The sequence below is a fragment of the Pelophylax lessonae genome, assembly GCF_965119305.1.
Source record: "Pelophylax lessonae genome assembly, chromosome: 2".
Classification (NCBI taxonomy): Eukaryota; Metazoa; Chordata; class Amphibia; order Anura; family Ranidae; genus Pelophylax; species Pelophylax lessonae.
The window spans coordinates 157,710,322-157,724,085 of record NC_138769.1 but is presented as its reverse complement, the minus strand read 5'-3'; the positions used below and the strand labels follow the sequence as shown (position 1 = coordinate 157,724,085).

The 13,764-nt window shown below is 44.4% G+C and overlaps 1 protein-coding gene across 1 annotated transcript in view; it reads left to right on the top strand.

Annotated features, from left to right (window-relative positions):
• The window catches only part of SMG6 (SMG6 nonsense mediated mRNA decay factor), a 697,848-nt gene that overhangs the window by 432,931 nt on the left and 251,153 nt on the right, over nt 1–13,764 (top strand). The window contains exon 13 of the mRNA XM_082247741.1: nt 1,222–1,423. Coding sequence (XP_082103867.1) covers nt 1,222–1,423 — 202 coding nt within the window. The remainder of the gene's footprint in view (nt 1–1,221; nt 1,424–13,764) is intronic.

The window sequence follows — 13,764 nt, the reverse complement described above, 5'->3', positions numbered from 1 at the left end:
TCGGAAGTGACGGCGGGGCCGGTGCAGTGCATCGTGGGACCGAAGAGGACGCAGAAGAGGATCGCGCTGGCTTCAAGCTGCCCACACCTGAGATGGCAGCGCTGGACAATACTTTTTCAAGGTAAGTATTTGTCCTAAAAGGTAAGTGCAAACCGGGACAGATCAGAGGCTAGCCATTGTGGAATGTACTAGCCCTGACTGTCCCGGGGGTATTTTTATTAAAAAAAACTATTCCCAGGGTGGAACTCCGCTTTAACTTCATTTCACAGCATTTAAAGGGTGCCAGGAGTTTTTCCCATTTCAAATGAATAGCTATGCTTTCTGCACTGGGTGCCATGCTAGTTAGGTGCAGGCACGCAGCTGCGTTTAGATACTGCAGGCATGTGTTCTCCCTTGGACCTAGCATCACCATTGGAGATGCGTGCTAGTAGCCTCCTGCAGCAGATGATATCCTATGCTCTTGCAAACCGCAACTACCAATATACAATAGCAAAGAAAAATTTCCCCTGGTTGTGGGTCTTTTTAGGCACTGGTTTAAAGAAGTTGAATGTAAACAACAAAATATTTAATGAAAATACAATTTATTAGAAAAAATTACATGGGTTAAAAGAATGGCAAGCTAATACAATACATAAAATCAGCAGGCAGAAAAGTGACCACTAGACCCCAGGGTATAGACCCAATGCGTTTCGAAGTCCCAATTATAACTCCTTCTTCGGGGGTAACCTTGGATAGCGGTCTGTGGATGATTAATTGCACAAATCAGTCATTTTGTAATATTTATAGACATTTTACAATTTATCACAAAGTTTGTGAAAAAAGGACAGTGTCCCAAAAACAAAATTGAAGTCAGAAAAAAATGTGTTTTTGCTTTTGAGGGCAAAACTCTACACAAAAAAAAAAAATGTAGTTTTGAGTGGAGTGGGAGCAGCTTGATCATCAAGTGAGTCTTGACCATTGGTTTGGTCTTAATCCGAGATTTCCTATCACTGCTTTTCTGGCTTTGGAGGCTCGGTGTCAGCCATGACAGGTTTTCCCTGATACTCTTTACAGTAACTAATTTTCCTTTTGATAGACCACAAAGAGTTTGCTAAATGTGAGCAAATCCCCCTGCAAGTCTCAGAAGTGTTCAGTTAAAAATCTAACTGTTCCTAATCCTCCTCTATCTAGGCACAATTCTTTTAATGGAGTCTTGATATGCTGTTCTCTTCTCTTCCACAGGCCTGCACGAGATGTCTGGAGTGTTTTGGCAGAGTTTTGCAACACATTGACCTGGGTAAACCAGTCCGAGGTGCCTCTTTATAAAGACTCTGATGAAGACCTTTCTCTACTGATACTTGAAGAAGATAGACTACTTTCTGGGTTTGTCCCCCTCCTTGCTGCCCCTCAGGAACCGTGCTATGTCGAGAAAACCTCTGATAAGGTCAGTGCACGGAACTCCGTCCTCCTCCTTTTTTGTCTCACATTGCCTTCTAAGCTCCTCCATCCATTTTACTTTTTGCTTTCTCTCCAAAAATCTTGGGAAGTTTGTTCTGAATGCCGATTCCTGCTAAGTCTTTGAGGGTGTTGAGGGAAAACGTTGACCTCTTCACCACTGACTTTCAACTCTAATGAAGATTAAAAAGTCCATATATTCCTTTGGGCTTTATATATGAGGTTAGATACACATGTATGATGGCTGCAGTGCTTACTTGCCTTCTGCTTTGTATGTATTTGTGACTTAAGTGTGTCTATAGACGAGGCTGTACACATTCTGGCATGCAGAAAGTCCCATCATTTCCTTACTTGTTTGAATAAAGCAGCTTACATTGGCAGCATTCTCACTTAGCTCCAAATGGTTTGCATCATGCCTACCCCCTCCCCTCCGCTCACCCTCTTCATCCACCACAGAACTCTCCTCCAGGATATCTGCCAGGGCTTTTTTTTTTTTTGTCCTTTTTTTTTTTGCAAAAAGTGATAAATAGCTGACTAGAGAGAAGCAGAAACTGTGTGTGAACTCACAGAAAGATTTTTTTTTATCCACTTATTCCCTTATGTGTTGCGGCTGCTTGAATCTACTACTTTGCTACAGCGGTCAGGAATTCTAGGTTGGCTTGAGCTGGCACGTTTAAGATGATCAAATACTGAAGTAACTTTACATTTTAAGCACATGCTGGTAGAACATCCGCCATTATCGCTATGCATATTATTATATGTGTGTGTGTGTTGAACAAATCTCTGGTGACAATTTTTGTGTAGATAGTTGACATGCATACATGTGAAATGTTTTAATTGATAAAGGATTTGTAAAGCAGTCTTAGAACACAAGGACCCTTTCCAGGCAGCATAGTCATGTTCTGCATTTTTCTGTAGACTATACTGCAGTTAAATAATAAAAATTCTGGTCCAGGGCCCCTATAGCCTGTAATTGGATAGTCGAGGGACAGCAGTACATTGATGAGGTCATCCTTCCCTTAAAGAATATGTTAATCCATTATTTCTTATTCCTGATATGTGCCTGGTGTACATTTATCCCGTTCTCTTTGTATTGCTTTTTTTGTGTGAAATACCTGGTGTTCTGCCAGTCTCTCTGCTTTCCTATTAAAACTGACCACACTAGGTATGAGCACAATGTGGTCAGTTTTCTGCACTGAGAATCCAGCCTCCTCTCCAGTGATGAAACTTGTGCTGATGCGCACCCATAACAATTTACTGGGAAGACCGCTGTGCTGCTATTTCTACTTCCCAAGCTCTCTGAAGTCATTATGCAGCTGAGAAGAGAGGGTATGTGATCACTTGTGAAAAAAGTAATTTAGAAAGTTTTTTTTTTTTATATAGGTATACACATGTGTTCCCTTAAGTTTCTGTTTTATACTGAATGTTTTACAAGGAAAGGGGTTTACATATACTTTAGGCATAGCTGTGCAAATCAATAAAGCACTGATTTCACCTAAGGCCTAAATGGTGCTGTGTGCAAGACTATTGGAAAATTCCAGTACCTATGGTGATAAAAAAAAAAAAAAACTATTAAACTGTGTTTTGCAGGAACCTTTCAGAACAGCACTTGAGTGTATAGTTCTACCCATGGTTCTACCCACAATTCATAGGAAACACTGCAGCTCAATTCTTTAAAAGGAGAATCCTCACATAGCTCATCAGTTTAGAGAGGAACCTCTGGCCATGCTGAAAAACATAACGAATAACACAGCAATAAATGGGACTGTCCTAAAACTCCTAGAAACAGTTACCAGCAAACATAACTCATTTTCTCAAATGGTCTTTCAGGACAGCACCAGAAAGGATAACAGAGAACTTACCAGTTTGGCGTGGGGACAACACCTTGAAGGACCTTACTGCCAAAAGACTAACCTGTGGCTAATAAAAAAGTCTGGTTGATAATGCCAGATTAATGTTATTAGCTTTGGTCACATATCTGCGTTACAAATTTGATCTGGGCTGGCACTAGCTCATTGCTCCCAAGTGGTTTCCAACGTTTTAGTGGAATGAGGAGGAATCTCCACTGAAAAATAGTCATGTTCACATACGGTAAGTCTCTCCAGTACCAAATCTTGGCCATCTGGAATCCTTTGATGCTTTGTGACCTTTCTTGATACATGCAAAGAAGACGAATAGGGAATAGCTTTCCAAACTCCTAAGTTACCTCAAAATAAAACCACACACATCTTGGATCATGTGGAAAAAGCTCCTCTGGATTGGGACAGAACTTAGAAAGGATTACGTTCTGGGTGTGATGGTAAACAAAACTTTTTTGACAGAAAAAACAGGATCATTCCTCAGATCAAGGATCAGCAAAAAGGGTTCCCTGTTGAGCATGGCCAAGGTCCTTGCCACCAAAAGTACAGTTTTGAGGGTAAAGCCCCGTACACACGTACCGATTGTTGGCCGGGAATTTTCGGCCGCCGCCCGATCGGCCGATTATCGGCTTGTTAGTATGATGATTTCGACAACCGACTGCGACTTTTCGGCCGAACAAAATCTGGTGTGCATGCTATAAAATTTTTGTTGGCCGTCACCAGAACGGCCGATTGTTTGTCAGTCAGTACAGATTTCGGTCGACAAAAGTCAGATGAGCAAGACTGGGCATGCTCAGAGAAGAAAAAACACACGAAAAATAGACCAGAACATGACGTCACTTCTGAAGTTGGCTGTTGTTGGCCGACAAAATTCGTGTGCAGTCTAGAGCACATTTCAACCAACACAACAACACTGGACAAAAGACGGCCGATCGGTCGGCCAACAATCGGTACGTGTTTACGGGGCTTTAGAAGCTTTAGGTTTACAGAATACAAGGGTTGAAAAGGCTGTTTTGTAAGGCCTGCAAAAATAACAAGAAGTCCCATTTGGCCTCGCTCTGGCTGATGCCCGAAAAAAAAAAAAATCTAGGAATGGATCGCTGTCTAAAGTTTTCCAAAAAAATACACTCATGGCTCCCTCTTGCACTAAAAGGGTGCTGATGGTTAAAGTGTTTCTAAACCCACAACAGTAAAATCAGTCTGCATATGCAGTAAAGCATACTTGTTAAACTCCCTGTGAAACCTAAGGGGTTAATCCTCTGCATTGTGTAAAAAGGCTGTTTGATCCTGTCTTCCCTAAACCTCCCCTTCTACAGTCCCCAAACCATCTCCTAATAGAACAGAGCCTTGGGGGCAAGCTGCACATGCTCAGTTTGGTGTGTATTGCTAGAGAGTTTTTTTTTATTGCGAGAGTGCATGTGATCAGCACAGGGCCATTCAGCACTGTCCTGACAGAAGGTCAGGGGTCCTGTAGCCTCAAAGGTCAATCAGGGGAGAAAAAACTCCTCCTACAAGCTTTAACCCGACAATGATCGAAGGCACAAGACTGCTTTAACTGCTGATGAAAAAAGGTATTTATCTGTTTATATTTACTAAAACTATAATTTCCTTTTTCTGTGTACTGTACTGTGGGAGACCAGATATAGTGAATGCAGGCTCCTGGGTTTAGTAGTACTTTAAGTCCTTGTCAGCTCCATCCTGAAAAAAATTCAAACAAAGTTGTCATCTTTGTTACACCCAGAATTTACAACTCTATACTTGCTGTATATCGCCCTTGTTACTTTCTTGCGACTCAGCAACAAAATGGACACCAAGACTCTTTTTATTTTCCTTTTTTGCAATTGTATTTTCTCCCATAATTTTGGAACATGATGCGTAAACTGTTGGTGCTATGTAAATCCTGTATAATAATAATCTTGACCTGTGGATGGCAAAGTGGACCCTGGAGAAGTACATCCTCACAGTGGTAAAGTCAAAAAAGTGCGCAGAGAAACAAAGGAGCATGGAAAAAAGAAAATTTCTTGGACTGAAAAGGGACCTATCTATCTGGGACTTCTATGGAAGTAATAGAATGAGCAGAAATAGTGTGTGGGGGGGGGGGGGGACATAACACAGCTTGAATTGCCATGGAATGGGTAAGGCATTGGTTCCCAAGGCTGTAAAAACCTTTGTTTAGGAAAAAGAATGTGGGTTTGTGAAGCAAAGCCCACTTGTCTGTAATCTTTGCTAATTCTTCCTGGAGTACTGCTATACAGGATGTCAGATTCTTTTTCGACCGTCCCAGAACTACCTCTGATTCTGGGGATTTCGTTTGGCGATTTTTGCCACTGCTGGGTCATTGTCTAACAAGACATGCTATTATTGAAGATCTTGTTAAAACAATGCCACATTTTTCTTCGGCCAAGCATCCTATACCATCCTTGTGCTCAGGTATCCTAGCCCCATGAAAACACATTTATTGGAAGTCTGTCATTGTAACCAAAAATGTCCATAGCAACCACTATGACAGGTCCTCTGCATTCCTCTATCACCAGAAGAATCCGTTTTATTTGAGAATCCAGAGATTTGGGTTAACGACTCCACACCTGAGGAATACAGTGGCTTAAAGGGAACAGGTGAAAAGTTGCTCACGGTAGTACTAGGATCGGGGAAGTCAGCAGACCAAGCGCTGAAAAAAGCTGATCACAGAGTCAGGACTTAATTACATTGACGCAAAAGCATTGATGACTATAGCTTTACAATCTTTGTGTGGGAGGAAAAAAATCTTTTGCAAGATCTAATTGATGGTGTAACCCAGAAAAAGAATGGCTTGATAGGGAGAGAGTTTAAACTATGTAAATTAAAGACCAGTATAGCTATTTTCGCCAACTGGTAACCCTGTCTTAACGAGTCCCTGGATGAATAGATAAGGGGTTAGGTTTTCCTACCATGAAGAAAAGCCTCCAAACATCCTCCTGTTGGCATACCCCGTCATTGAGTATGAGAGCTTTTTCTGGAGAATGAAACTCCACTGTAGTTATACCTGGGGTGGGCAAACTTTTTGACTCAAGGGCAGCAATGGGTTCATATATTGGACCCGGGGGCCAGACCAAGAGTAGATGGACGGTGTGTATGTGTGCCCCCTTTCAATGCAGAGATGCCAGCATGCCTCCTTTCAATGCAGATATGCCAGCGTGCCCCCTTTCAATGCAGATATGTCAGCGTGCCCCCTTTCAATGCAGATATGTCAGCGTGCCCCCTTTCAATGCAGATATGCCAGCGTGCCCCCTTTCAATGCAGACTAAGCAAATCTAACTCAATGAAACGCGTCAACTATGCTTGTCCCCTGTCTCTGATATTTTTGTACATGATGGATTTTTGGATTCTTCAATAAATACATTTTATTCATCTTCAGGTCAGAGTGCCGTTTTCTATGTCTAATCTACACAGCTGTCGGGATTGCGGATCCAACTAGCATCCGACCTGGATCTCACACAAGATTTCTGCTAAAGAGATTCTGGTAAAATGGGACAGGATCTACGGTCTCTAGAGGTGGCTTAATTCTCCGGCACTTAGTACAGGGGGGAGAAAGAAATTTCCCTGTCGAAGTGGTTGTCACCACGGATGCCAGCCTGTCCAGGTGGGAAGGCGTCCTCAGCACAGACATGCTCAGGGGGTCTGGACCCTGGCAGAGTCCGGACTGCTGATTAATGTACTGGAACACTGAGCGATCAGACTGTCTGGCTCATTGGACAATTAGTCTTCAGGGGTGTACGGTATGAATTCATTTGGACAATGCCACGGCCATAGTCTATATCAATCACTAAGGGGGCACAAGATGTGTGCTGACGGCTCAGTAAGTAGCCGGCATTCTAAGGTGGGCTGACCGATTTCCTTCCAGCCTCTCAAACTTCTCCCATGACTCCTGTGCAGGATCCAGGCAGAAGGGATTCCAGTCATTCTAGTGGCTCCAGACTGGCCTCGCTGGTCTTGGTACGCCGGTCTGGTACAGCTGGTCTCTGATGTTCCTTGGGGACTTCCTCTCAGGGAGGATCTGCTGTCCCAAGGACCAATCTTGGCATTGAAGTCTTGGCTGTTGAATGCCAGGTGCTGAAGGGTGGAGGTTTTCTTTGGTGGCTATCAACTCTTCGCGCAGGGTGTCGGAACTGGCGGTGTTATCCTGTACACCTTATGGTGATTTCCAAGGATAAGGTGGTGCTTTGCCTCCATACCCCATTCCTTCCTAAGGTGGTCTCTGACTCATTTGAATGAAGATATTATGTCCCCCCCCCCATGTCCCAAGCCTAAACACCCAAAGGAAATTGCCTTGCATGCGCTGATGATGTGTTTCCGGCAATTAGGTGTACCTGACAGCTACGGAGTCTTTTAGGAAGTCAGACTATCTATTTGTGCTCATGGACAGACCTTACAAAGGGTTGTCCACTTTATTTGTGACTAATTTCCAGATGGATCAGACTGTGGTTCAGTCCTATTGCATCAAGGGTCAGATTCCTCCATTCCCTCTCAAGGCACACTCTACTAGGGCACTTAGCGTGTCCTGGGCTTTCTGTCTTCCAGCGTCAGTGATGCAGGTTTGCAAGGCTGCCACCTGATCGTTGGTGCACACCTTTTACACAGTCTTTTGTAAATTGGATGTGTTGGCATCTGCGGATGCTTCTTCTGCCCACAAGGTTTTGCTGACTGCTGTTTAGAGGACCTGTTCCTCTTTGAGGGTGTATTGTTTTTTTTCAGGTGAGCTTCAGTTGTTTATGGTTGAGCTCCATGTTACCTGGTTGGCTATAGTTAGTCTTGGAAATTTTTTTCTGCTTTTCCCCACCCCTCATGTTTGACACTGCTTTGGTACGTCCCAATGGTTAAGAAGAATCAGGAGCTGTGTCCGTCAATGAACAAAAGAGAAAATGGGATTTTTCTTTCGTTCATCGATGGACACAGAGCTCCATAAATCAAAACTAGTGTGTTGCCTCCTCCAGGAGTAGGACTATGCAGAACAAAAAACACATGGCTACGCCCATGGACCATCCTCAGCTGGTATATAACCCCTCTCTCTGCTCTAGGTAATCTGTTTTTAATCTGTCTAGTCAGGAGTAAGGACCTAGGCTCCCAGCTGGGATCTCTGGTCCTAGCAATTTTCTCCTTCCTTACATCCTTTTTTTTTTGTTTTTCTCTTGGGAGATCTACATACAACTGCCTGGCTGGGAGACGGGCTGGATAATCTAGATCCAGTGGTCCCCTCAACTGGTGCAAGAAACCATGAAGGGCCCCGGTTCAAGAAACCATGAAGAGCCCCCTGGACCCCTGGCCGGGGCCCTTTCTTTCAAGCCTGGGGCACTTCTCACTGACCGTGGAGCCCTTTACTCTCGTTGCGGTGCCCTTTATTACGGTCCTGCAAAAGGACCCTTTCACGAGTTCTGCAGTGGGCCCTCTTCCTGCCATCTTGGGGCCTCCCCACGATGGTGGAATGCCAGGGCCCAGTCGCAAGTGTGACCTTTGCGATCCTGTAAGTTCACCCACTGGTGTCAGTAGTTTTTTATTTTTTGGTACTTTAATTGTATTTTTATCATCCTTCCAAAAGTGCAGCGCTATAAATAAATGAAAAATTCTGAATATTTGTGAAACAAGTGGTAAAACCACAAAAAACATAAAAGGGGTAGTGTCCAAAATAATGAATAAAGTCCCAAAAAGTGGTGCAAATGAAAATAAATCCACATGCAGGGTGTGGAGAAGAACAATCCTTTCGGTGACACCAAGGAAAAGTGCAAAATGGGGACACCTCTGTGCACAAATATCGCAAGCAGCTTACCAGAACTCCGTGGCTACTCAATTGAATGAGACCGCCTCTCCCAGCAAGATGTTATACCAGTGTCATCAGTGGATGTCAAGCTCAGGCACTTCTTAATTACTCCGTCATACATAAATGGATATATGGAAAGAATAGAGGCCCATAGCGTAATCCCGTAACACATATAAATCCAATTTATTTAAAAAAAACTACTCACAATAAGAAGGCGTAAACAGGCATATAAAGTAGGCGGTTCGTGGATCGAGTCGCGGCATCCCACGGGTATCCAAAGCAGCGTGGAACAGTATGTAAGCAGCTGGCTCCGTAAGGGGGCGTGTGGACGTTACGTCTGGAGTCGCCAAAGTTTCGTCATCAAGACGTCGTCTGGACGCCCATGTGGATTTATTTTCATTTGCACCACTTTTTGGGACTTTATTCATTATTTTGGACACTACCCCTTTTATGTTTTTTGTGGTTTTACCACTTGTTTCACAAATATTCAGAATTTTTCATTTATTTATAGCGCTACACTTTTGGAAGGATTATGTTTACGGATTACTGTTAGTTGATTTTGGTGCTAGCTGCTTGTATTTATTCACTGTCATTTACCTTGTCCTAATTTTAGTGCGGAAATATTTCTTTTTACATTCTTATTATTTTTTATCATTTTATTTTATTTTTTACAATGTCGCTGACTATGACTCTGTCCATTCAGAAAAGGAAGGAGCTGGTAAATTACATTTTTACCGACCCCCCCCTTCCTGGTTCTCTATTGTGACACATCCCCTGCAGCAGCCAGAAGGAGAGGGAAGACAGCACAGTGGGGCCCAGAGGGAAGGGAGCACAGTGGGGCCCAGAGGCAGCAGAACACAAGTGAACTGGATAGGAGGAGTGGCAGGGGCAGCATGCAGAGGAACCAGTCTCCTCCATTTTCCTCCTGCAGCTACAGGAGGAAAAAGGAGGACAGTGATTTCTCTACATGCTACCCCCGCCGCCCCTCCTATCCAGGTGTACAGGGGAGCCACACAGGCCCCCTGGAGCATAGCGCCCGGTTGCAATTGCAACCCCTGTAGTTATGCCCCTGGCAAAGGCCCAGGAGGAAGCGTCCCCCACCTTTTCCTGCTCAGGCTGTCTCGTCTGATTCTGAGCCGGGTGCCGCCATGGACGCAGCCTGTCCAGGGGAACTCAATACCACACCTCCTGATCCATCTGATAGTGAGGATGATTCCTCCATGGTCGCAGCAGCGAGTGAAAAGCTGCTTGTAGACGCACTTATTACTGCAGTGCTGAGACTTTAAAGATGGAGGATGCGGCTGACGTAGCCACAGACTTGGCTGTGTCGTTTAGTACGCATAAGTCGCATCATACTCCAAGGAGGTTTCCTTGTGTCTTATTTTGACAGGTTTTCCTGTAAGGAATGGGGAAAAACAAAATTACCCTGTGTGGTCCCCAAACATTTTGCTGTACATTACCCTTTTGAGGAGTCCCTTTTTAAAAAAGTGGACTAGTCCACCAGTGGTGGGCCCTCCTGTTTCCAGGTTGAATAAAGCAACCATGTTCCCAGTAGAGGAATCCCCGTCTTTGAAGGACCCGGATGACAAGAAATCGGAGGCTGTGGCACACAGCATGTTTACTATGGCAGGTTCGGCATTGCAGCCAGTACTTGCCTCAGCTCTGGTGTCTCCGACCCTAACTGAATGGGCCAAGCTTTTGCACTAGGGCAGGGGAGTGAGCAGGTTCTCCTCTGCTTATGTTGATTTAGCGGACCAGCTGGTCCATGGGCTGCAGTTTATTTGTAATGCAGCTTTTGATGCAGCTCCTGTGCTGTCAAAACTTTGTTTCAGTGGTGATGATTAGGCATGTGCTGTGGCTTAAGAACTGGTCTGCAAACCAAGCCTCTAGGAAAGCTCTCATTGATCTGCCCTTTCAAGGCGATCGCTTGTATGGGGCTAACCTGGATGACCTAATTTAGGGTATCACGGGGGGGGGGGGGTGGAGGAAGAGTACCTTCCTGCCACAGTCAAGGAAAGGGAAGGAGCCTCGCCGCAGATGGAGGCCCTCCTTCTTAGCCCATAGAAAATTCTTTCATGCTTCTGGGATGGAGAATAAGGGAAATAGATAAATCGTCCCCGGGAGGTTCCAAGCAACCTTGGTCTGGTAAGCCTAGAGCTAGCTTCCCCGGACAAGCAGACAAGACTCCTTCAGCATCTTCGCTGGTTTCTGGCCCCATGGACTTCTTTGGTGAGCGTCAAGGAGATCCGCAAAATGTTTCTTTTGGGGGTACCCAGAAAGAGGGACAAAGTGTGTCCTTTTCAGGTCCTGAGTCTCTTTGTGCAGATTTAATTCCTGCAAAAGTTCAGGTGATTTCTGAACTAAGGTCCCCCCTATCCCTGTCCAGGGAATTGATTTACCTAGGTCTGATTCTTTCTGACCAGGGTGGTCCTTCCTCTGCACAAACTTCAGGGACCACAGGCTGTGATTCATTGGCTGCTGTCACACAGATGGTTCTCTCCCATTTTTCATACAGGTTCTGAGCCTGATGGTATCCACCTCCAAGACAGTTCTTAAATGCAGCTCCTTTACAGGTTCGGCTCCACAGGAGGATACCAAGGTTCATGGCAAGATCACGGGTTCCTCTGGCTGACGCCGTAGACGGCCTAGGGCCACAGTATCATCTTTGGCTCAGACTTCTTCCACAATTCCTGCGAGAAATCAAGGGCGAGGATCTTCCAATCAGTCTGGTGGCCATAAACGTCCCTTGGGGGGCTTCCTCTCAAAGAAGACCAGTTGTCTTAAAGGCTGATCTACTATCCTGCTTTACACTCGCTGGTTTTAATGGCTTAGCTATTGAAAGCTAGGTACTGAGGGATAGAGGTCTGTCTGGATCAGTGATCCCTACTATGGTGAAGGTGAAGAAGTCATCTTCCAGCAAGATATACAGTTGTGCTCATAAGTCTACATACCCTTGCAGAATTTATAATTTCTTAGCCATTTTTCAGAGAATATGAATGATAACACAAAAACTTTAATTTCACTCATGGTTAGTGTTTTGGCTGAAGCCAAGTTTACATACCCCATTTCTTAATACCGTGTATTGCCCCCTTTAACATTGACAGCTTGAAGTCTTTTGTGGGGCTCAATGATATTGAGGTCAGGAGACTGAGATGGTCACTCCAGAACCTTCAATTTATTCTGCTGTAGCCAATGACAGATCGTCTTGGCCTTGTGTTTTAGGATCATGGTCATGTTGGAATGTCCAAGTACGTCCCATGCGCAGCTTCCGGGCTGATCAATGCAAATTTTCCTCCAGTATTTTCTCATAACATACTGCATTCATCTTTCCATCAATTCTGACCAAATTTCCTGTGCCTTTTGTAACTCACAGATCCCCAAAACTTCAGTGATCCACCTCAGTGTTTCACAGTAGGAATGGTGTACCCTTTGTCATAGGACTCGTTGACTCCTCTCCAAATGTAGCGTTTATGGTTGTGGCCAAAAAGCTTAATTTTGGTCTCACCCAAATAACTTTGCCAGAAGGTTTGAGGCTTGTCTCTGTGCTTGATAAAAGAAAGGAATTGGCAGCACTCCAGGTTGAGTCAAAATCCAGATTTATTGACTGGACATCCAAATATGACAATCGTGACAAGGTAGACGCGTTTCACACACTAACTGTGTGCTTAAACCATGATTAAGCACACAGTGTGTGAAACGCGTCTACCTTGTCACGATTGTCATATTTGGATGTCCAGTCAATAAATCTGGATTTTGACTCAACCTGGAGTGCTGCCAATTCCTTTCTTTTATCAAGTTTTCACGGAGGCGAGCCGGGGCATGCACCTGTGTGAGTCATCAGGCGATTACACCACCTGGAGCAGTGAGTCCTTGTCTCTTCAATTGTCTTTGTGCTGTTTGGCATATTGTAAGCAGGATACTTTGTGGCATTTGCGTAGTAATGGCTTTCTTCTTGCGACGCGACTATGCAGCCCATCTTTCTTCAAGTGCCTCCTTATTGTGCATCATGAAACAGCCACACCACATGTTTCCAGAGAGTCCTGTATTTCACCTGAAGTTATTTGTGGATTTCTTTGCATCCCGAAAAATTTTCCTGGCAGGTAGAAAAACTAAAATTTAAGCCACAACTGCCAGGAAAATTTTTCGGGATGCAAAGAAATCCACAAATAACTTCAGGTGAAATACAGGACTCTCTGGAAACATGTGGTGTGGCTGTTTCATGATGCACAATAAGGAGGCACTTGAAGAAAGATGGGCTGCATAGTCGCGTCGCAAGAAGAAAGCCATTACTACGCAAATGCCACAAAGTATCCTGCTTACAATATGCCAAACAGCACAAAGACAATTGAAGAGACAAGGACTCACTGCTCCAGGTGGTGTAATCGCCTGATGACTCACACAGGTGCATGCCCCGGCTCGCCTCCGTGAAAACTTGATAAAAGAAAGGAATTGGCAGCACTCCAGGTTGAGTCAAAATCCAGATTTATTGACTGGACATCCAAATATGACAATCGTGACAAGGTAGACGCGTTTCACACACTGTGTGCTTAATCATGGTTTAAGCACACAGTTAGTGTGTGAAACGCGTCTACCTTGTCACGATTGTCATATTTGGATGTCCAGTCAATACATCTGGATTTTGACTCAACCTGGAGTGCTGCCAATTCCTTTCTTTTATCA